This window comes from Equus quagga, chromosome 7, assembly GCF_021613505.1.
Source record: "Equus quagga isolate Etosha38 chromosome 7, UCLA_HA_Equagga_1.0, whole genome shotgun sequence".
Taxonomy (NCBI): domain Eukaryota; kingdom Metazoa; phylum Chordata; class Mammalia; order Perissodactyla; family Equidae; genus Equus; species Equus quagga.
The window spans coordinates 25,121,005-25,142,157 of NC_060273.1; the positions used below are offsets into that span (position 1 = coordinate 25,121,005).

Consider the following 21,153-nt stretch of genomic DNA (forward strand, 5'->3'; position numbering starts at 1 on the left):
CAGCAGAAAGGGAGGTAACTTTGGCTATGGAGAGCAAAGATGTTTTTGTGGAATACACAGCTCTTGACTTGGCCTTGAAGGCTTGATATGATTTGGGCAGGTAAAGAGGAAGGCGAGGTGTTTCAGGTGGATGTACCGGATGGAATAGTGCAGTAGTCTGAAAAACAGCCCCCAAAGGTATTGGCTTCTCATCCCTGGAACCCGTAAACGTTACCTTGGCAAAAGAGTTTTTGCAGATATAATCAGGGATCTTGAGATGGGGAGATTATCCTGTATTACTGGAGTGGACCCTAAATGCAATCACAAGTGTCCTTATAAGAGGAAGGCAGAGAGAGATCACAGACAAAAGAGGAGAAGGCAGTATGACCAGAGAGGTAGAGATTGGAGTGATGCGGCCACAAGCCAAGGAATGCTGGTAGCCACCAGAAGTAGGGAGAGGTAAGGAGCGTCTGGGGAGAGTGCGGCCCTGTCCACACCTTGATTTTGGTCCAGTGGGTACTGGATTTGGACTTCTGGCCTCCAGACTATGAGAGAATAAATTTCTCTTGTTTTAAGCCACGAAGTTTGTGGTAATTTGTTACAGCAGCCACAGAAAATGAATACAAATAGGAAAGGGAAAGCCTATTTGAGAAAGGGTATGGTTCAAGGTATTTGCCAGGAGCATCTTCAGATATTTAGAGAAGTAGTAAGACCCTGGGTTAGGGCAGTGTCTGGTATTAGTTTGAAGAGTCCCTGCAAGTTTCTGTGTGGATCTTACCTTCCCCACTGGAGTGCTGGGCTCTGGAGGAGAACCATGATGCTCAACGGATGGCTGTTCTTTCTCTGCATCCTGACTACCATGCTCCTCAGGTAGGGGCAGCCGATACTTGTTGAATGGCATGATGAATTTTGGCAGCTGCCACACTGGGGCTTGGACCAGGTTTATTGATGAAAAGTTAAAGCTGGCCAGGCCTGGTGCTCAGATAGGATTGACGAACCTGTCATCTTCAGACTGTCATCTAGAATTCCCCATGTCATGCCTCACAGTGGTGTGGTGCGGTTTGTCAGGAAATGCTCAGCCAACCAAGGACCAAAGGGTGGCAGGGGCTGTGGAGGGAGGGACTCAGGGTGGAAGGCAGGGCAACTGCGGTTGTGGTGAGAGGCTGGGAGCTCGCCTGCCAGTGAAGCGGCCTTATTGATGGCGGAGTCCAGTTCTCTGCTGGCCCTGAGCAAATGTGATTGAAGATCATTGGGGGCTTTTATGACACTTATCGATCTGAGGTTGTTTATAGCCATGAAACAACTGTAAATAGAGGAATGAAATAAAAACAGTAGGATACTTAACTCCGATCCTCCTATGAGGTCGAGAAAGCTTTCTGCACAGCTCCTGCAGCAGCAGGGAGCTGAAATGCACGTCTGCAAGGGGAATCTCATTCTCCCGTGCTCCTAATGGCTGATTTAAGAGGCAGCTTTCTTCTCACAGCTGAAACCTAATCCTCATTCTTTCCCAGGAAGTGGCCCCGGTTAACAAAATTGTCTGCTGGCACCACTAATTGTTTACCTCCCATAGGGTTTTAGGATGCTCATGGCCAGTTACCTCCTCCTTCCAAAGCTGTTTTTCGTTTTTTTCCTCCTCTTCTCTCCTTCTTTTCCCTCTCCTCTTATTTTCTTTTTTCTTTCTTTTCTTCCTTTCTCTTCTTTCTTTCCTCTTTTGGCCGCTCATTTATTGGATTGAAAGGTTTTGACCTATGTCTATTTGTAAAGCGTTAGGAGCCTTCAGTAGACAGTCACCAATCATTTCAATGCACTAGACCAAGCCATGTGACCGTTGGACTTTCTTTGCTTTCCCCTTGTAGAAATCCGAGAGGCCTTTCGGGTTCTGGACCGAGATGGGAATGGCTTCATCTCCAAGCAGGAGCTGGGAATGGCCATGCGCTCTTTGGGGTACATGCCGAGTGAGGTGGAGCTGGCCATCATCATGCAGCGCCTGGACATGGACGGTGAGACCCGGGCCAGCAGCATCTCCCCTGACGTGAGCCCTGACTCATCAGTGACACCTTGGGTTTTAAAAAGTCTTGCACTTGGACTCTAAGGACTTAGCTTCAAGTCTTGGTTTACATTTGAAGAGTGGAAACATGGACTAGATCAAGGTTTTTCAGACAACATTTCATAGAGCTGTAGGGGCCTGCAGACGTGGTTCTGGGGCCACTAGAGGGAGCAGGGTGAGGAAGGAGCCCTGGCTGCAGGAGCAGCAAGAATAGTTTTGTTTTTTCTTTTTTAAAAGAACAGCTTTATTGAGATAGAATTCACACACCATAAAATTCACCCATTTAACCTGTACAATCCAATGGTTTTTAGTGTATTCACAGATTTGTGCAACCAATGCCATAATCAATTTTAGAACATTTTCAACAGTTCAGAAAGAAACCCTGTACCTCTAGCCCTCACCTCCTGACTCCTCTATCCCCCCAAGCTCTAGGCAACCAGTAATCTACTTTCTGTCCCTATGAATTTGCCTCTTCTGGACATTTCATATAAATGGAATCACACAATATGCATAGCCTTGTGACTGGCTTCTTTGACCTAGCATATGTTGGCAAGGTTCATCCTATTGTAGCATGTATTAGTACTTGGTTTCTTTTTATGGCCAGATTGTATTTCATTGCTTGGATAGAACAGCTTATTTTCTGTCTGTTTTATATACTGGGTTTCTACATACAACCCCATTGGGGAAAAGGGTTTCACTGTATTTACAAAGTTCTAAAAAATGACATATTGGATCTTTAAGGTTCTTTCCTGCTCTAAATCCTAAGAGTCTATCCCAAACCAGCTGTGACCTGCCTGACATTTAGATCCTGCCTTGGCTGAAGGTCCAGGAAGGAGCCTTCTTATTTTGTTTTTCAACACACATTCTCCCACTCTGAAAAGCAGCTTGATTCCATTCCTAAGGGATCCAGAGTGGTGGGCTGTGGGGCCTCTCAGGTAGAGCATCAACTACAGACTGAGTAAAAGGCAACAGAGGAAGGGGCAGAAATCTTTTGGAGGAATAGATCAAGGCCATCTTAGGATGTTTGCTTGGCCTGCGGGCTGATTGGAGGAACACAGCTCTCTGCTGTCATCTTACTGGATTTGTTGGAAAGATGATCATAAGGGTGACCATATGGTGAATGAACCCAGTGCCAACCACCAAGTGCAGCTGCGGACATTCATTTTCTGGTTCAGGATAGAGATGTTGGATCAGGGATGTTCAGTTTGAGCAGTCTCAGCCTTGTCCTTACAACTCTGATTGCGAATCATTGTGTCTTTGCAGGCCTGGTTTGACCTTGCTTTGCATTTCTGAAAAACTGAAGCAAAGCACACATTGTATAACCAAATCTCTCTTCCAGTGACTCCCAGCATCATTTCAGAGATACATTCCCAGAAAAAAAAAGTTTCCTCCTTAATGTAATAGAAATCTTAATCTATACCTCTCTTCATGGAACTAAGAAAGTTTCGTGCTTTTGTCTCTCCTCTCACAGCTCCTATTGTAAAATCTAGTCAAACGGACTAAAGCAAATGGAATTAGCAACATTTACTAAAAAGGAGCTGGGGCTATTGTGGGAAAGTTGATGAGATTTAAGGGTCTTCATCAAAGCCCATCTTTGTTCTTTATATGTTCACCCACTGGCCCCTGGGTCATGGGGAATTTTCACATGATTGCAAATCTCCGCTGATCTCCTGAGGCCTTGGCATCCTGGGGGATCTTGCTCTTGTTCAAGGGGCTCATCAGGACTCAGGCCAAAGCTCCATCTGCGGTGCGGTTTAAGAGACTTCAAGTTTCATGAATTTATTTGCTACTTACTACACTCAGCTACCCATGCTGAAGACAGAGTTTACAAGCACATCTTGTAGAGAATTTCTGTTAGTTCCTTTAACAAAAGCCCAAGTCATCAGCTGTTTCACCATAACCCCATCAGGTAAAAGCACATTTATTTCCTTTTGAAGTGTTGCTTCCTCGAAGTTTTGCTTTGTTGCCTGCAAAAGATTTAATAGAGAACATATGAAAACAGTGCAGCAGTGCAGGCACAAGGAATTGCCGACACAATTTATTAAATCCTAAGTGTGAAAAGAACTAAGTGAAAATTGCCCAGTCTGAGGCTGAAATGGGTGTCTTTAAGTGTTTTGTAAATAATGCTCTTAAGTGAAATGTCCAGGGTATTGGGTTCTGGATACGGATGGACTCAGTGTTTTTAGTGTCCTTCTCTTAATGGGGCCTTTTGAGCTGTTCTGTTAAAAAAAAAAAAAAAAACTCAGGTTCTAATTATGTCTCTCCTTCCTAGCTTCTGTAACTGGGGACCCTCCACAGAGATTCGACCTACCTAATTAAGCTTCTCTTTGGCGTGAAACTTGTGGAATGGCAGAGATTTTTATGGGGATGATGCCAAAAAAAAAGAAAAAGAGTGTTTGGGCTGGAATTTAGGATTTTTAGCTGTGAGATGACTGTTCCTCCTGGTCCACAGACCCTGGTGCCCAGAGGTGACAGGAGAGGTGGCAGTGCTTCCATCCATCCCAGCTGGCCATGATTAGGAGCAGGTCTGGCCCACACATTGGTCTTTCTGGGGTCCCTGCTGGTTTGGTTTGCCTAACGGTGAGGTCACACCTTGGGCACAAGGCCCAGCTGGAATTAGCCTGAGTGTGTCTGTGCAACCTAAGTCGACACATGAGGCTTTCATTAGGTGGTTCCTTGTGAGTGGGGTGCCTTGCTGGCTCGCATGTAACAGTAACCTCCCTGGATTAGGGAGCTCAGCAAGATTTCCTGGACATGGAGCCTGCAGGAGCCAGACAGTTTCAGTCTGTGTGTGGAGCAGAATGGGAGATAGGCAGTAGGGTCTGGGATTGCTCTCATGGCCCATGGCCAATTTGACTTCAGTGCTGGGACTGATTCTGTGTGTATCTGTGTGTGTGCTGTGTGTGCATAGCATGGGCTGAACTACTCAGAGTTAAATAAACAGAAAACCAAAATTTCTGCCCAACGCCCAGGGCTTCCTCTTTGGCCCATTACCACAAAGGCTCTTTCTTGGAACTTTAACTCAATTCCACAACCCCTGGTGTTCACTGTCCGTCTCCTCTTTCATCAGCCTCTGCATCTGAGGGGACTTTTGCTCTAACACTAGTTGGGGACCAGAATTAACCATTCCTGGATGCTTTTCACCAGGATTTCTCCTTAAAGCCAGACTCTGGAAGCCTGTAGCCCTTTCAGTCAGGCTCCTGGGGCATTTAAGCCCAGTGCCCTAAGGCATTCCTTGCATGTCGGGAATCAACTTCTCTCCAATGCATCATAGTACTAGTTACGCACCATCCTTGGAAGAAGTGATAAAATAGTCACCCCAAAAAAGTGTCTCCAAACTTAAATCTTCTATAGAAGTGGGGCGGGAAAGGCTGCTAGAAAGTGACTGTGGGCTCTGCCATGCTCCTTCTGCTCCCCTCGGTTCCGTGGTCCCACGGCAGCTCCTGGAGCCCCACAGAACTTCCCGCATCATTCACTGGGGAGTAAGGGCTTGGTATCTTCAAGACTCAGTGAATATTTTTGACTGCTTTCTACATTTCAATGATTTTACCAACCATACCCCGATGGCCATCTGGAGTGATTCCAGCCAGCTTTGCAGATGGTTTCCTGAAACAATCAAACCAGGAGGCGTTCTCAGCAGCGCGTGGCCTTTGCCTCGCCTGCTCACGTTTCCTGACTCGATCCTCTCCTGCTCTAGGCTGCCCTCCCCTCTCCTGCACTTAAAGAACAAAGGCCCTCTGTGAAACAAATGCAGACTTCGTCGTCTTCCTACTTGATTTTCCTTCTGCTCCTCAAAGATGGAGAATCTCATGAAATTCCAACAAATTTGGGGTTTTGAAATGAATTCTTATCTCTCAGCAGGGTTTGTAGGGTTTTTTTAGGTTCATTACTGCCTGGATGGTGAATTTGATTCAGTCTAGTTCAATTTAAAAAGGATTTATCTGGTGTCTATTATGTGTGAACTTATTTTTATGGTTGACAAGATTCACTTTTGGTTCATTTTGAGACAAACCACTGAGCTACAAAGAACAAAATTATAGCCAGAGTCACATGAAAGAGTGAACAGTGTCCCATTGTTAGCCTGTGTCCACACCTCCCTCTCTCAACTACTCATTCATTACAAGTATTAATCCTTTGCTGATTAGTCATATGGTTATGACCTTTCTGTTTTCACTTGTGATCTCCTAGAAGACAGAAAAGTATATGCTTGATTCTGAATAGCACTCACTTCCACTTTACATTCAGACACGTCAGTGTACTGATGTGGATGCTCTGGAACTGGCGTAGGTCTATTTTGTGAGTCAGAATGTACCCTTCTTTCCTGTGTGTGAGGGAAGACGCTCACCCACAAACTGCATGGCATGGAACTGTCTGGTGTGAGGTGGAAGCAGCTGGGGCTTATTAGCCCAAAGCAGAGGTTCCTGAACCTGAGAAAACAGTGGGGAGCGTGCTCCACACAGACTGGTAGACTCTGAATCCCCAGGGTGGGGCCCAGGAGACTGCATCCTTTAATAGTTTCATCAGGTTATGGACAGCAGTGTCTCCACTGACATAACCAGGGAATCTTTGCTTAAAAGAAAAATCTAAAGCTAAAGGGAAATCTTCAAGCCTGTGAATATTTGTGTGAGTAAAAAGGTCTGAGTAGGAGGTAATGCCTGAAAGGCGGATAAGGAGCCTTTCCTTTGGGAATTTGATGAAGGAAGCGGACAGTCCGTGCTCAGTGCTGGTCAGCCCTGCCTGAAAGCCGGAGACCCTCCCAGTGCTCGCACCTGCGGGGGCCTCAGCCTCCTCGCTCTACCAGCTGTGGTCTAGAGACCTGCGGAATCAGTGTCACCTGGGAGCTTGCTTAAAATGCTGACTCTCAGGCCCACCCTAGACCTGGTGATTCAGAGCCTGCGTTGTAACAAGAGTCCCAGGTGATTCGTATACACAGTGAAGTTTGAGAGGTGCTAGTCTAGGGCACACTTTGAGAAATGGGAAGCAAACCCAATCATGTTTGCTCGTCTGAGGATCCCTCCTGTGGAGTGCAGACTCTCCCTAGTCTCCTGCCAGGATCTCAATGCACAGGGATTTTTAACTTAAATACTGGAAGTGATTCACAAAGCCAAAGTCCTGGTGAAGGTCAGTTATAGGCAATATCTCTCCAACTGTTTGCATCTGTGAATAAGCATGGTTGGCATCAAACTGTTTCCTATTTCATTCTTTGTTGGTGAGTTATTGCTCCCTGTACTTTGTGGTCTTACTGTGCTAGGTCTTATACTGGTAATGATAATGTATTAATGCTTGCCATGCCCCCCATAATAATACTGAATAACAATAATACTAAGTAACATACAGAGTCTGCACCATGGGCCATGCACTGTTCTAGGCACTTTTTTTTTTTTTGAGGAAGATTAGCCCTGAGCTAACATCTGCTGCCAATCCCCCTCTTTTTGCTGAGAAAGACTGGTCCTCAGCTAACATCTGTGCCCATCTTCCTCCACTTTATATGTGGGACGCCCACCACAGCATGGCTTGCCAAGCGGTGCCATGTCTGCACCCGGGATCCGAACAGGCGAACCCCAGGCCGCTGAAGCAGAACATGTGCACTTAACCGCTGAGCCACCAGGCCTGCGCCCTAGGCATTTTATTAACCTATTTAGTCCTCACATCAGCCACAGGTACTAACTAGTAGGATTCTCATTTTGTTGATGAGAAAAATGAAGTGCTGAGGTTTCAAGTAACTCACCAAGGTCATGCTACTAGTAAGAGCCGTATGAATCCAAGACCTTAACCACATATCTTGTCAATATATTATTCTCTTTGTGGTTTTAGTGGACATGGGTCACTTAGGGTGACAAGACATTGAAGCAGTGACTGAACAGAACACACACATACACAGGCACACACACTCCAGTCATGACATCACCTACGTATTCCAGGTCTATGTGTGAGTGTTTTGGTTTCCAATTACTATTCCACATAGTCTCCTGTGGTCGCCTTTGGCTGGATGACAAACTCTAGCCACTCGCCACGTTATCCTTGTAGAGTGAAGCCTAACCCTAGAGCAGAGTTTGTGAACTGGAGATGGTGTCTTTGGGTTTCTTGTAGCATTAGTGAGGTGAGAGTCCTTTAGGCCCTCTTGGGATAGATATTGGTGGATGTTTGTGACAAATTCACTCCAAAATTCCTGTCTCCATAAGCAGTTCTTTCCTCTGTGTTATGCCAAGAAAAGTGTGTTATCTTAACCTTTATGAGAGTTGGCCACATTGAATCCAAATTTCAGCTAAAGACCGAAGTGTTCAAGCCACTTCCAGCTACTCAAGCCAGCATAATAAAAACAGAGTTTCTGGGAGCCAGCCCAGTGGCATGGTGGTTATGTGTGCATGCTCCACTTTGGTGGCCCGAGCTTCACAGGCTCAGATCCCGGGCATGGACCTATGCACCACCCATCTAGCCATGCTGTGGTGGTATCCCACATACAAAACAGAGGAAGATTGATACAGATGTTAGCTCAGCAACAATCTTCCTCAAGCAAAAAGAGGAAGATTGGCAACAGATATTAGCTCAGGGGCAATCTGCCTCACGAAACATAGTAAAAAAATAAAAAATAAAAACAGAATTTCTGGTGTGTGCACCCATTTCAGGAAGAGCATCCTCAGCCAATATTATATTGTCTTGCTTGTTTTAGCATCCTAGAATCCATTGCTACACGTAGCCCCTGCTTCACATTGATATAAATTAGCAACACCTTGCAACTCTGTGTTCTCCCATTTCGGACTTGGAACTCCCTGGGACATGCAGATCTGATTCTGGTCATGGATTTAGAGACAGTGAAACTTGGTGGGAGTAGATATTGAAAACAGGCATCCCCTTTCAATGCAGCTGCCTCAACTGTGTTTGTTACAGGTCTTCATAGTCTCCAAGTTCTTTAAGCTGATCTGTCCCATCTCAGGGAGACTTGGGCATTCAGTTTTCTGAATCTACCCAGATGTCCCCTTTCCAAGTCTCAGGTCCCACCCTTTCCAGTCAGTGCCCTAAATTTAACATGAGAGAATTGAGGAGCCTGTGACTTCACCTTATAATTCTGTATACCACACAATTAAATTTGGGTCTTCCCTGCAGCTGTAAGAAGTAAGTGATTACTTTCAGGGCACCCTAGAAGCACTGAAGTTCTCTGTGACCTGCGCTGAGAGTTTCAAAGCCATAGCTCAGTTTTTCTTTCAAGGGTGTTCAGAAGTAGTCATCCCACCCCACGGTCCTTGTAGTCATCTTTGCTACTGTAAAAGTCAAACACAGGAGCTACAGGGGTCTTCCAAAGCCTTGCTTTCAATAATTATTTTATCCCAAGAAACCACAGATGACATTGAATTAATTATGATGTAGTGCATCCCATAGATAGTGGTATCCCATAGATAGTGGTATCCCATTTTTCATAGCAAGAAGGTCAGCACTTCATTTAAGATCAGAGATAAGCAAACCAATCTCAGAATCCCACTTAGGAAGTTTGTTTCCTCCTGGTACCACATACTGTATCATCTTGAAAACAGAAACCATGCTGGATTCCTAGAAGTGAGAATGTTATGTGAAAGATAAGAACCTGCTAAAATTATTTATACATAAATAAAATTTCTCTCAGGCAAGGTTTACCAAAAGGAATGTATGAGAGTGCCCATCTCAGAACACCCTGACCAGTATTGAGTATTATTTAGCAAATCATCACTAATATGATTGGTGAGGAGTGGGGACTTATTTTGTTTTAACTTATAAGTGAGATGAAGTATTTTTCATATGTTGATTATTTATCCATTTTGTGTGTATGTGGATTATCTTTTTCTGGAGGGGGGGATCTGTCTCAGTGAGGATAGGCTAAGTTATGCTTCAGTAATAAATACCCCCAAATATCAGTGGCTTAGTACCACAAAATAAAAGTTCTCATTCATGCTATATGTCCATTGTGGGTTGGCTGGGTGTTTCCCCTTTGTCATCCTCACTCAGGAGTCCTGGCAGAGGGAGGCCTCCATGTCTGTGTTTCCATGAGAGCTATGGCAAGGGAGAGAGACTGGGTGAATTACATAGTGATTCTTGAAGTTTTTGTCACTTCTGTTCACATCTCATTGGCTAATGCAGGTCACATGGCTGTGCCTACGATCAGGGGTGTTGGGAAGTAGAATCAGTTTCCATGCCCAGAGGGAATGAACTTTTTGGTGAACAACACTAATGATGACTTAAGGATTTTAGGCTTTTTATTTTTTTATTAGAATGTCACATTTAGTGCAAAAATTTTATCTCAGGAAAAACTTTTAGAAACACTATGAATAGGGGCAAAAACAATTATAGGAGATTTTACACATTCTTTTCAGATTGATCAAGTAGATGAAACTAACAGAATTTTAATGACATTCAGTGTGTGTATAAGAGTATGTGTGTGTGTGTCTGTGTAATATAAATTCTATATTCTTAAAAAGAGAAATAATATCCTCCTTTTTAAGTGATTCTGGAACATTAACAAAACATGGCTATGTGTTAGGCCACAAAGACAACTTAATTAAATTTGAAAGGACAAATATTACAGGTACGTTTTCTGAGTACAATGCAATAAACCAGAAATTAATAACAAACGTTTGAGTAAGAATCCCACCCACTTGGGAATTGAAAAATCAAAAACCAAAAACCTTTTAATTTAATAAACAGATCCAAGAGCTGATTCTTTGAAGACAAAATGCAATAAATTGACAAATATAGCATATTTAATTAACAACTGAAGAGAGTGATCACTAAACTAGAAATGGAAAAATATGGAAGATTTTTAAAAAAGAATACTTGATACAATTTTGTGTGAATACATTTGAACATCTACATGAAATGGAGATTTTTCTGGAAAAATATAAGTTATTGAAATTGATTCAAGCTGAAGTAAGTAATATAAATGGGAAGTTGCATACTTGCAGCCTGCCAGCCAAATACAGCCCATAGCCATATTTTACTTGGCTCACGCATCGTTTTATAAAGCAGAAAATCTCATATTATAAACTTGCACTTCTTTCTCCTCTTAAAACATTGGAGAATTTGGCAAGACTTGACCTACATTCCTTCCTTGCAATAATTTGGTGGAGCTGAGTAGCTATCCCCTCTAGGCGGGGCAAATGCCACAGTGTCCACCATTCCTTTATTGTCTTACACCTGCTACTTCCCCTTGGATGGCCCGGCTCGGTCCCTATGGGCTTTGAAGTTTGTGACTCTGCCTAAATGGAACAGTGAGTGATGAGGGGATCTTCCACTGTTGTGGTAATTTATTCTTCATTGCCCTTAGTTTTAACTGTAGGGTGTTTTTGTCTTGTTTGTTTTCTTTTCTGTTTTGCTTATTTGTTGTCATTTCTAGCAACTTCACTAGCTTACTTATTTTAATTCCTCATAATTTAATAATTAAGGCAACTAGGACAACAAATTTGCCAATGAGAAGAGCTTTAGTGATAGCTCCGAAACTTTGATAGTTTTAATTGTTTCCTTGTTTTCTTTACAGTATTTTATTGTATTTTTAAATTCCCTCTGCTACTCTACAAATTTTTTAGGAAAGTATTTTATAATTCCAAGTAGTTTCTATTTAAAATTTCTAGTTTATATTTAAATTTTCTATTTTTGTTGCATTGTGGAAAATAAATATGATCTGCAGTTTGCTAGGATTTTCTTTATAACCAAGAATAAGATGAGTTTTTATGAAAGTATTGCCTCTATGGTATGGTCTAAGGATTTTGTACAAGTATAGAAGTTATCTTCATATTACCTGTTTCCCCTCCACCTGTATTTTTGGTTATTTTATCTGAGATAAATTGCTGCAATGTGATGAAGTCTCCCACTGCAGTTCCATTGCTTTCTTGGTTTACTGCAACAGTTTTTATTTTAATTTTCAATGCTCTGTCTGCCCTCATAGTGGATTTTACCTTTTATCAATATAAATGTTCTTTAAACACTTGAGTTATACTTTTGCTTTCTGTTGATTTTTGCCACATAACCTTTTTGCCTGTGTTTGCATAACATTTGTTGTTACTTGTGGTCATTGGGGAGCATTCACCATCACTCAGCTGCTTCTTCGAGGAACCGGGTGCGCTGTACTCTTGCCCTTTCCGTGTGATGGTTTTAGATGTGAAGCTTTTACCCAATACGCACCATTATGATTTCATTTTTAATTATTCTGAGGGCCTAACTTACTTGTTTCAAAACTTTTAGCTTGGATCTTAATTCTGTCATTTTGTTTTCTGCTGGTTTCCATGTGTATTTACTTTTGGATTTGTCTTCTTTTTGACTACAGTGGGTTTTTAAAACTGTATATTTGCCTCTCAGTTGTTTTGAAGTTAGATATCTTGCTTTCACTTTTTCTAGTAATGGCCATAAAGTTTTGTGAACTTATCTTTAGCTCCTAACATCAGTTACAAATTAATAATACTCTCTTATGTGGGAAGATGAGAAATTAAATGTCTCCCCCTTTCTCTTTTCTATTCTTTGTTAAATTCAATGTGTTTGTTATAAATGTTTCTTCCTCCTCCTCTTTTTTTAAAAATTTTTTATTATTTTCAATTTTACAGAATATTATCAGTTTTAGAACCATATTTTGAAACACGTGTTTTCCCTGTGTATTTAACTGGTTTCAGTGCCCATACCCAACCATTTCTCATTTTCTGCTTCTTATTTTAATTAATATACATTTGCTTATTTTAATTAATATGCATTTGCTTCTTATTTTCTGGCATAAACCTTTCACAATTTCATTTTTTTTTTTTCAGGAAGTTTATCTCAACCCTAAATCTTCTGAGTATTGTAAATCTGAGAATATCTTTCCCTAAACACTCACACACAAATGGCAACTTGATTAGGTATAGAATTCTTGGGTTATAGCCTTCTGCTTTAAAAATTCTATGATTGCTACTCCATTATTTTTGGTTTTTAATGTTGTCAGGAAACTTGTGACCAACTTACTGTTTATTCCTGTGAACAATGTAATTTTTTTTAGGATGTAATCATTATCCGTGAAGTGTGAGCATCTCACCAGTCTGTTTCCCTGTGTGTGTTGTTGCTGTTCACGGTGGTTGGTGCTGTGGCTGTTGCTGATGTTAGAATTCCTTGTGATATGATTCACACTCTCAATTTTTAGACTGAGTTTTTTCCTAGAAAACATTTCTTTGACCCTCTTTGTTTTCAGTCTGTCTTTCTAGCACTTTCTCACAGGGTAGATCTCGGGCTGTGGTCCCCACATCTTTCCCTGATAGTTATTCTTTCTCCATCTTTTTTTTTTCAGTCTTCTGCATTTCTTATATGTTTATTTTGTTCACTACTTTGAGATTTTCCAATGAACAGTCTAGTGATTACTGGATTTTATTTCTGTAACAATGCTGTCTCATCTCCTTGCAATTTTTCTTGTTACTTTTCTAATTTGATTGATGTGACGTCTTCTCTGTGTTCTTGTGGACATAAACTAGAGCTTTTCAAACGTTCTTTGGTAAATCTGTTTGAGAGTGAGGCAGTTGCCGAATTCTAAGACAATTGGTGGTGACTTTTGAACCGCAACGTCCATTCACAGGTCTCTTGATTTTCCCATTGGAGGTTGATTCAGCTTGCCTGATGCTTACTCAGGGTCAGATGGGACCAGGCTCTGGCAAAGATGGATGCAGGACACCAGTCAAATCTCCTTCCAGTGCCACTCAAAGAAAGGAGGTGGTGTGAGGGAATTATTAAGCAGGTAATTATTCAGCATCTTAGGCAAATTGATGAGGAAGCCAAGTAGGTGTCTCCTACAGTCCTGGTATGCATGGATCCCTGTAAAAAATGCGCTCTGTAGTTTCTAGATCTGTGCTATGTGGAGTCTCTCTTACTTTTCATTTCTGCCTTATTTTAGTGGGTAGAACTTTGAGATCAAGTAATAATAGTAATTTCAGACATTTTTTTCTTGTCTCTGATTTTAATGGGAATGTCCCCACAGTTTGAGCTTAAACTTGCAAACAGCATTGATTGCTGTTTGAGATGGATATTAGTTATTATGGTAAGGTAATATCATACTTGTGGTTTATCTTTTTTTCTTTTAAATCAGTAATGGCTATTGAGTAACTTTTTGGCATCTACTGAGATAATCATATAGTTTTTATTATTTTACCGGTTGATGATATGTATTTAATTGGATTTACTGAAATTAAAAAACTCCTACAGTTCAGGGACGATTCCTCCTTAGTCTGCATGAATTTCTCTCCCAATATCCTGTTGTGTTTGACTAGCTATTGTTTTATTTTTTATTTAGGTTTTTGCATGTATATCCATAAAAAATAATTGATCCATTGCTTTTTCTTTCCATTTGGCAGGTTTTTGTATCAGGGTTTTGCTTAACTTATAAACGTATTTGGGACTTGTCCATTTTTTATGCACTGCAAGAGATTATAAAATAATCACTTTTGAATATTTGAGCACATATTCCTGTGAAATCGTGTAAACATACAGCAGATTGGGGTAGTTCTTTAACAGTATTTACTTCATATCATCTTTACTAATCCAGTCAAATGATCATTTTCTTTAGTGAATTTGATTATCTATTTGTTCCCAGAAATTACCCATTTCTTTTGGATTTTAAATGTATTAACATAAATGTATACTTGTCATTCTTTGTATTTTAATGTCCTTTAATTTTGTAAATACATCATCTTTGTGATTTCTAATTTTGTATATGCTTGTTTTATTTCATTTTTCTTAATTTGATTTCCAGATGATTTTCCTTCTAAATATATTTTTTCTTAGAGAATTTTACCACTGTCATGGTTATCAGTGTTGTTAGTTCAGTTTTTGGAGGGAAGATTTACATTGTGGATTTTAATTCTGCTAGTCGTTTTTCAGTTTTGTTGTATTCTTTCCTTATTTTTCCCAGCTTCCTTTTCATCTCACCTGTACCAACTGATTTTTATTTTTTGATTCATAATTCAAATACTAAAAAAGGCACGGTTCTCGAGTGTACAATTTGATGAGTTTTGACAATTGTGTACAACATTGTAATTCATACCCCAATATAAATATAGAACATTTCTGTTCCACAAAATGTTTCCTTGACAAATAACTTCTCCTACTCTGCGGCTTATATATTCATTTCTTAATAGTATTGTTTGGTTAGCAGACATGTTACGTTTTGATTAAAGCCAATGTATCACTTTTTTTCTTTCATGTTCAGTGTCTTTTGATTCCTGTCTAAAAAAATATTTGCCAGCATTGATGTTATAAAAATATTTTACCACATTTTCTTCTAGAAGGTTATTGTTCTAGTTTTTGCATTTAGGTCTGTGATCCATGTGAAAGTAGTTTTTGTGTATGAAGTGTGGTAGAAGTTGAGGTTTGGTTCGCCCTGTACAAGTTTTCGGCTATCCTAAGACAATTTGTTAAAAAGACTTTTCTTTCCTTATTGGATTGACTTGGAACCTTGACTGAATATCGACTGAGCATCAATGTGATGCTCTGTTTCTGGATTCTCTGCTCTATTCTATTGATCTATTTGTCTTATTTTGTACAGTAACGCCGTACTGTCCTGATTCCTATAGTTTCATGCTAAGACTTGAAATCAGGAAGTGTGTAGGTCCTGAAACTGTTATCTTTTTCAAAATTGTTATGGTTATTCTAGATCCTTTGCATTTCCACACAGATTTTAAAATCAGCTTGTCAATTTTGTCAACAAAACTACCTGGGGTTTGGATTCCAATTGCATTAAATCTACGGATAAATTTTAATAGAATGGACATACTAACAACAGGGAGTCTTCCAATCTATAAAAAAGGTATCTCCCTCCATTTCTTTAGCTCTTACTGAACTTCTCTTAATGTTTTGTATGTTTCATCGTGGATGACTTGCAATCTTTCATTAGATTTATTCCTAGGTACTTGATGATTTTTTGATCGCATTGTAAATTGTATTATTTTTAAATTTGACTTTTAGATTGTTTCCTACTATTATATAGAAATACAACTGCTTTAAAAATTAATTTTGTATTCTGCTATCTTGCTAGTTGTAGTAGTTTTTAATAGCTTCTATAGGATTTTCTACATCCTCAAAGATGCTGTCTGTGACTAACAGTGTTAATTAGTCTCTTCTAATTTTTATATCTTTTGTATTTCTTTTCTTGCCTTATTGCACCAGGTAGGATTGATTAAAGTGATAACAGGAGACATTTCTATTTCTTTCTTGACCTTAGGGAAAATCTTTCACCATTAAGTATGAAGTTAGCTATAGGCTTTTTGCTGATGCTTTTATCAGATTGAATCAGTTCCCTCTATTCTGGTTTTCTGAGAGATTTTATCTTGAATAGGTGTTGAATTTTTTCACATCCTATTTCTGCATCTATTGAAATGATCATATGGGGTTTTTCTTATATTCTGATAATGTGGTGAATTACAATGATTTTTTTTACATGTTAAACCAACCTTGTATTCCTAGAATACACCATTACTTAGTGATGATGTATTTTCCTTTTCACAAATTGCTGGATTTGATTTGCTAATATTTTGTTGAGGATTTTTGCATCCATGTTTATGAGGCATATTGGTCTGTAATTTTCTTGTTGTGTCCCATCAAGGTTTAGTATCAGGTTCATGCTGGCCTCGTGAAATCAGTTGGGAAGTGTTTGTTTTTTCTCCTCTATATTCTGAAAGAATTTGTATGAGATTGGCATTTTTCTTCCTTAAATGTTTATTTGAAGCCATCTAGATCTGGAATTTTCTTTGTTAGAAGGATTTTTTCCTCTAGCATTACATTATAAAAATTTCTAATCATGCAAAATTGAATGAGTTGTACCCTGAAACCAATAACTCATCAAATTGATTTGCAATGCTACGTTTGCTTTATCATACATCTATTCATCACTATATGGGAAGTTTTTTGATTATAAAGCATTTTCTTTAAAATCTATTTATATTTTCTATTTATTTTTGCATCAGTTTTTGTCACTTTTGTATTTCAAGAAATTTTTTCATTTTAATAAATTGTCAAATTTATTGACATAAATTTTCCTTAATATTTTCTAATTATCTTTTTAACATCCATAGTATCTTTCATTCCTAATATTGTTAATTGTTTTTACTCCATTTTTTCTTCATCAGCCTTGTTAGATGACTTTCAGTTTCTTAATCATTTTAAATAGCTAACAGATGATAATTTTCTCTATTTTTTATTTCATTGATTTCTGCTTTTATTTTTCAATTATTTCTTTTCTTCAAGTTACTTGGGTTTAATTTCCTCTCCTTTTTCTAAGTTGTTAAAGGGGAAGCTTAGATCATTAATTTAAGAACTCTCTTTTCTAATATAAGCTTTAGCCACATTTATAAGACCTGTTTTGAACATTATAGTAAATTTCATTGCATGTTCAGAGAATTGGGCATGGTTTGAAGAGAGAAAATAGGTAAGGCAGACTGACTGAAGACTTTCTTCATGTTGTAAGGAAAGAAGCATATACCCATTTTACAGATGAGGAACCCAAACCGTGCTACTTTGTGAACAATCTAAGAATCTTATAACATAAAAATGTATGTTGTTATATATATTTTACTTCTCCATATACTGTCTTGCATTTAGCATCATTTTGCCTTTTCTAGTGCTCTTTATTCCTTCTTGCGTATCTGAGCTTTCATCTGGTTTCATTTCCTTTCAAGCTAAAGGTCTTCTTTCAGCATTGCTTCTACTGCACTCCTACTGGAGGGGAATACTGTCAGCTTTTGACTGATAGAAAATGTGGTTTATTTTTGAATGTCTTGTTGTTGTAACACACATATAACATGAAATTTGCCATTTTAAGCATTTTTAAGTGTACAATTCAGTGGCATTAAGTACATTCACAATATTGTACAACCATCATCACTGTCTATTTCCAGAACTTTTCCATCATCCCAAACAGAAATTCTGTAACCATTAAGTAATAACTCCCTATTACCCCAACTCCTGGTAACCTCTAATCTACTGACTCTGTGAATTTGCCTATTCTAGATATTTCATGTGTGTGGAATAATCATACAATATTTGTCCTTTTGTGGTTGGCTTATTTGATTTAGCTCAATGTTTTCAAGGTTCCATGTTGTAGCGTGTATCAGAACTTCATTCCGTTTTATGGCTGAGTAATATTCCATTATATGTCTATAGCACATTTTGTTTATCCATTCATCTGTTTATGGACACTTGGGTTGTTTCTACCTTTTGGCTATCGTGAATATGCTGGAATGAATATTGGCATATAAGTATCTGTTTGAAGAAAACATCTTTATTTTGTCTTCGTATTTGAATAATATGTAAAAGATAGATGATTCTAGGTTAGCTTTGTTTTGATACTTTGAAGATATGATTTTATTATCTTCTGGCCTCCATTGCTTCTGGTGAAATGTCCCCAATTTTTTTTAGGAAGATTAGCCCTGAGCTAACATCCATGCCCGTCTTCCTCGACTTTATATGTGGGACGCCTACCACAGCATGGTTTGCCAAGTGCTGCCATGTCCACACCCAGGATCCAAACCAGCGAACCCCGGCTGCCAAGCGGAATGCACGCACTTAGCTGTTGCGCCGCTGGGCCGGCCCCTGCACAATTATTTTTAATGTTGCTGCTTTTTATTATCTAGTGTGTCTTCTCCATTGACTGTTTCTATGATTTTTTTTTGAAAATTTTTGGCAGTTCGACTGTGCTGTGCCTAGCTTTGTGATTTTCTTTGCATTCGTTATGTGTGATGTGTGTCAAGCTTCTTGGATCTATGGATTGATCTCTTTCATTAATTTTGGTAAATCTCATAGCTATCATCTCTTGGAATATTTCTTCTTGCTTATTCCCTATCTTTTCCTCTTCTGCCACTCCAATTCCACACTTGTTAGGCCGTTTGGTCTTGTTCCTCAGATCTTTAATGCTGTGCTGTTTCTTTCCTTTTCACTCTTTTTGTTTTTTTGTTTCAATAGATACTTTTTATTGACTGATCCTTTTATTTGCTGTGTTCGATCTGCTTTTAAGTCTATCTAATGAGTTCTTCGTTTCTCTATTTTCTCTCTTTATTTCTAGCATTTTCATTTGTTTCTATTTTACAATTCCCATGTCTCTGCTGAACTTCCCCATTTTTTCACCTATTTTTTTCTGTTTACCCCTAAATCCTTTAACATATTTATCATAGTTATTTTAAAGTCTGATCAGTAAAACACCTGGGCCATCTGTTTGGTCTGCTTCTGCTGAATTTTCCTCTCTGGACCATCAGTCACACTTTCTTGCTTTTTCTCCTAATTTTTTTTGAATGTCAGATATCATGTTTAAAAAACCTATAAGACTGAAATAAACAAAATTCACCTCCAGAGAATGGCAGGACCCTCCTTCCGTCAGTCCCTGGTGTCAGGGTCTTGGTCAATCTAACTTGTAGTTGAACTGAACAGGGGCTTTGCTCCTGCTTTAGTTAGATTTGGTTTACAGTGACCAAAAGTTTGGGCGAGGTGTCAGGACTTGCTATTCACCAGAGCCTGTGGTCTGACCACTGCTGAGACCCCGCAGATCTCTTTATGCTTTTTCATAGCTGAGCTGCCAAGCTTTCAGGAGCAGAACAGCTTTTTGGTCACTGGGGAGTTGTCTTTGCTCTCCAGTTCCACCCTGGTTTTCTGAGTTTTCAGGAGCTCTCTCTCCATTCTGCCTCCTGTTCCTGGTCTCTGGACAGCGAGTGCAGACGTTCCATGAAACCTGCAGGGCCTCAGAGGGATTTCTCTCAGCTCTTCTGCCCTACCTCCACCCTTACCCTACTCACTGCTGTCCCTCAGTTAAGGTCTGTGGGACGGAGCAGTGGTGGGGACACAGTGCTCCACAGCTGGCCTCGTGGGTTTCAAATCTGTCCCAGCAGCCCACATGCAGCCGTTATAAGTTTGTTAAAGTTAAGACCTTCACCCCGATCTACCGTGAATGAAAGCAGCCGTGAGTCTTTTCTCTGCTAGGAAGGGCTCGTCAATTTCTGGAATTCAGTTCATTTAGATTTCTTTGATGCCTCAGCTCTCTGATGGATTGAAAAAAAGAAAGAAAGAAACTATGATTTGGTGACTTATCCCGCTTGCTCTCATTATTAGGTGAGGATGGTCTCTTATGACTTTCTACATTCCAACCACAAATGCAGTTCTGCTAGCTCCTTTTTGCTCGTCTTTCACAGCCTATGTTTTCTAGAAGTTTCTTAGGATATGAAGTAGATCGTTGATAAACATTTCAGTGGTTTCTGTAGTAACATTTGTTTCAAGAGTATGCTGTTCCTGAAGATAGTTTTTTCTATAGCAAAATCTTTTCTTACATTCTACAGATATAATACTACCACTGCCATAAATTGGTCCTTGAATGAGAAATGAAGGACTAGGCCCGACCTGATCGTTTGCCAAATGAGAGGGTATGTGGACTGCCCTCAGCCCACACTCGTGTCTCAGGTCTACCGAGCGTGGCCCTCCTCTTGTCCCTGGACTAGCCAGAACTCATCCAGAGCGCCTTGCTGGTTAGAGTGGACGTCTTTCCTGCTCTGTTCTCTGTCCAAATCAGAGCTAACAGCCTGCATGATGCCTGCTCACTCTAGCGCACCTCCGGCACGCCTGTTCAGCTGGTACTTCCCCACCCCTCTGCTGACGTCTCTCCATCTGTCCTCGTGTGCCAAATGCCCCAGGGCACAGTACACCAGCGACTCTCCCTGTTACCCTCCTCACACCCTCTGCAGTCCACATGCATTGTTAACGGCCAATCCATTCATTCCACATTTATTGAGCACTCTACATGTGTCCCAGACTGTTCTAGGCACTTGGCACAGATCTGTGAATGGCATGAACCAACCAGCCAGATCCCTGTCTGTGTGGGGCGTCCATCCCAGTGGGAAAATACTCATTTAATCCTCACAACAACCTTATGAAGTAGGTTCTTTTATTGTTCTCATTTTCTGGATGAGAAAATGGAAGCACAGAGAAATTAAGTAAATTGCCCAAGGTCTCCCAAAATCATATGATGTTTCCTGTGGGAACAGAATTTGTTGGCTGTGCACGAGGGGCTGTTCCCTTCCCAGTCACTGTGGAAGTTGACGTGTCCTTTCCCAGAGGCTCCACCTTGGGGCAGCACAGTCGCTTGACCGTCTGTGGATCTGGGTTGTCACTTGTCTCAGTCT

The 21,153-nt window shown here is 40.1% G+C and overlaps 1 protein-coding gene across 1 annotated transcript in view; it reads left to right on the forward strand.

Moving 5' to 3' along the window:
• Positions 1-21,153, forward strand: part of CALN1 (calneuron 1) — a 463,893-nt gene that overhangs the window by 224,581 nt on the left and 218,159 nt on the right. The window contains exon 3 of the mRNA XM_046665286.1: positions 1,836-1,979. Within this exon, the coding sequence (XP_046521242.1) occupies positions 1,836-1,979 (144 nt within the window). The remainder of the gene's footprint in view (positions 1-1,835; positions 1,980-21,153) is intronic.